This window comes from Microtus oregoni, unplaced genomic scaffold (assembly GCF_018167655.1).
Source record: "Microtus oregoni isolate MIOR12 unplaced genomic scaffold, Mior012 000001F_ref0000356, whole genome shotgun sequence".
In the NCBI taxonomy this organism is placed as follows: Eukaryota; Metazoa; Chordata; class Mammalia; order Rodentia; family Cricetidae; genus Microtus; species Microtus oregoni.
In genome coordinates, this window is record NW_024543060.1 from 65444533 (window position 1) to 65447544 (window position 3012).

General features: G+C 37.6%; 1 protein-coding gene across 1 annotated transcript; it reads right to left on the reverse strand.

The window, feature by feature from the left end:
* Positions 1-1372: 1372 nt before the first annotated feature.
* LOC121461683 (olfactory receptor 6C2-like) lies at positions 1373-2326 on the reverse strand. The gene has a single exon (XM_041672825.1). It carries the CDS (start codon positions 2324-2326, stop codon positions 1373-1375), a length of 954 nt encoding a protein of 317 aa, XP_041528759.1.
* Between the last annotated feature and the right edge of the window lie 686 nt (positions 2327-3012).

A 3012-nucleotide genomic window follows, 5' to 3' on the forward strand; every position in this document is an offset into this window, starting at 1 on the left:
TCACGGCTGTGTGAGTCCACGAGCACTGCCATTCTGCCATGTCCCGAAGACCGCACTGCACAGCTCTGCATTCTAGCCTTGCTTTTGTTCTCTATGATCTGCTTGAGGTTTTCTGAACCTCATGGTGATAACTGTCTTCATTAGGGTCAATCACTCAGCTTAGTCTCAACACTTTTACCAGTTATGAGTCTTTGATTCTTCAAAAAGAAGTTGCTCTGACCAGTTTTGAAGATAGCACTATTTATGGGGATAAACACAGATATTTAGAGTCGCATTAGACATGAGCATTAGGAAAATGACAGGAGCAGCTTCCCACCTAGGGTCTGCGATCTCTTTATAATCATACTACATTTGTATTACCAGACATAAATTTTTGCCAGTAGGGAGCGTCTCAAATTCACTTGGAAAGTAATTGGTTACTCCTGTAGCCTATGTGACTTTATAGCACCAGTCAGTACCTCTTTCATGGATATCAATATTATTTTAGCATAGAAGGCTCACTGGTGGTTAGGAAATTGATATCTTTCCCCCTAGCACCCTGCATGGCATCTTCTGGTACAAGGAAAGCTAGCCAGCAGGGAGGAAGCTTCCAGTACAGTTCCTGGCTGATTTATCCTATGTCGTATAACCAAACCATGTGGTGTCTTCAACAATAAGATTATAAGTTATGATTGTCATCCAAGAGCAGGGGCAGTATCCTGTACTGTTTTGGAGATCTTTGGGGTTTTCCTAATAAAAAAGACATAGGGCGGTACCCCATATCTGACTCTGGAATTTTCATTTCATATCTTGTAGCGTCTGGGAACAGTATAACCGCCCCCCCCCCCCCAGTTAGAGTACATATGTTCAATTTCATTTAAAATATTTTTTAACTAGCTTACTAAATAGTGGTTTCCATAATGCTTTTTACACATCATTGTTATTAACCCTCTTCTCATGATCTTCTCTCCCCTAGTCCTATTCTTACTTAAGCCTCCATCATACTACTGATCACCTCTATTTTCTTTTTTGACTCCCATTATAAATCTTATCTATCTATCTATCTATCTATCTATCTATCTATCTATCTATCATGATTAATATAGTATTCTGTCTGCATGTATACCTGCATGCCAGAAGAAGGCACCAGATCATTATAGATGGTTGTGAGCAATCATGCAGTTGCTGGGATTGAACTCAGGACCTCTGGAAGAGCAAGCCAGTGTTCTTAACCTCTGAGCCATCTCTCCAGCTTCATCACTTCTATTTTTATATCACTTGTGTTCTGCTGTTTCTCAAAAATTCATGAGAAAGTTCATCCAATACAGATCCAATCAAGAAGAGACAAACATATATGGACTTTAATGGTTTATTATTAATTAATATTTTAATTCTATATTTGATCTTTCTTTTTCTTCATTGAGATCATGGCAAATTTTTTGAAGGAATCACTGAAGGCTTGTCTCACTTGCTTATTTCTCAGAGTATAAATGAAAGGGTTCAACATGGGAGCAATTGATGTCATTAAAACTGCCACACCTTTATTGATAGCCACAGATTCCTTTGCTGAAGGGTTGATGTAAATGAAAATACAGCTTCCATAGGTGATTGAAACTACAATCATGTGAGAAGAACAGGTGGAAAAGGCCTTTTTCCTTTGCTGGGCAGAGGGGAATCTCAGAATGGTCTTGATGATGTGTCCGTAGGACAGAACAACACACACGAGGGTCAGAATGAAGGTCAGCACTGCACAGACAATCACCAGCTGCTCTAGGAGCCAAGTGTCTGAGCATGAGATCTTCAAGATAGGAGATGCATCACAGACAAAATAATCAATAATATTTGAGTCACAGAATCTCAAATTTAGGAACAGGGTCAGTGGTGGGAGTATGATCAGCAGGCCAGCCAGCCAGCAGCAGAGAACAAGCTTCTGACACACCTTGCTGCTCATGATGGTTACATAATGCAGGGGTTTGCAGATGGCCACATAGCGATCATAGGACATAATGGCCAGAAGAAAAAATTCAATTACTCCAAAAACATCAGTAAAAAACACTTGAATGATACAAATATTATAAGTGATGGACCTGTCTCCTGTTGCTATGTTGTACAAATATCTAGGGATACAGGCAGATGTAAATGAAATTTCTAATATGGAGAAATTTTGTAGAAAAAAGTACATGGGTGTTTTAAGGTGGGAATCTAATATAGTGAGGGATATGATTGTCAGATTCCCAGTTACACTCAACATGTAGGCAAAAAATAGAAGCACAAAAATTGGAACCTGAAGCTGAGGGTCATCTGTTAGTCCCAACAGAATGAAGGTGGTTACTGTGTTGTTTTTCATCACTGACTACTGAATTATTCAGTCTTCATGAAAAACTTAGAGATGTCTCACTTGAAAAGTAGCAAAGCCAGAAAGCAGTGAGCAGAGAGTGTTCTAGTAAACTTATTCATGTGTACTTTCTTCTGTAAGTAGTAGCTGATACTGTCAATATTCCTGTGAGCTTAGTTATTCAACAACTTACTTTAATCAATTGGTTTGGCAGTTTGTGATACATTTTTAAAGAAAAATAAATAACTGTTGCAACATTAAGATTCTTCATTTTTATGTTTGTAGTCTGTATCTAACTGGATCTTCCTCTGTATGGTGTTGTATTTGAATCACAAAGTATTCTGATTCAATGAAAGCATTGTTTTCATATGTCTATTTCTTCTGCATTAGAAAGGTTCCCAATCAAATGCAATCATACCTTTCCTAGAATACTTGATCCTCGATAAAATGTGAATATATAACAACTCATCTGGATTCCACGAACAGGCTGTGTTGCTTTAACTGTAACGTGTATTTTATATTTTGTCGTGATGATTAAGCATGCATTTGTGATGTATGTTTTCTGTTTTAAGTTGTAATTTCTTCATTGGTCTATAATGTCTCTGATTATTTTTATATTTCTTCATTAGTGTGGAGTTGATACTCATTGTTTACTGGAATATACAATCGACTATATGTAGAAAATGTTTCTTCCAAGC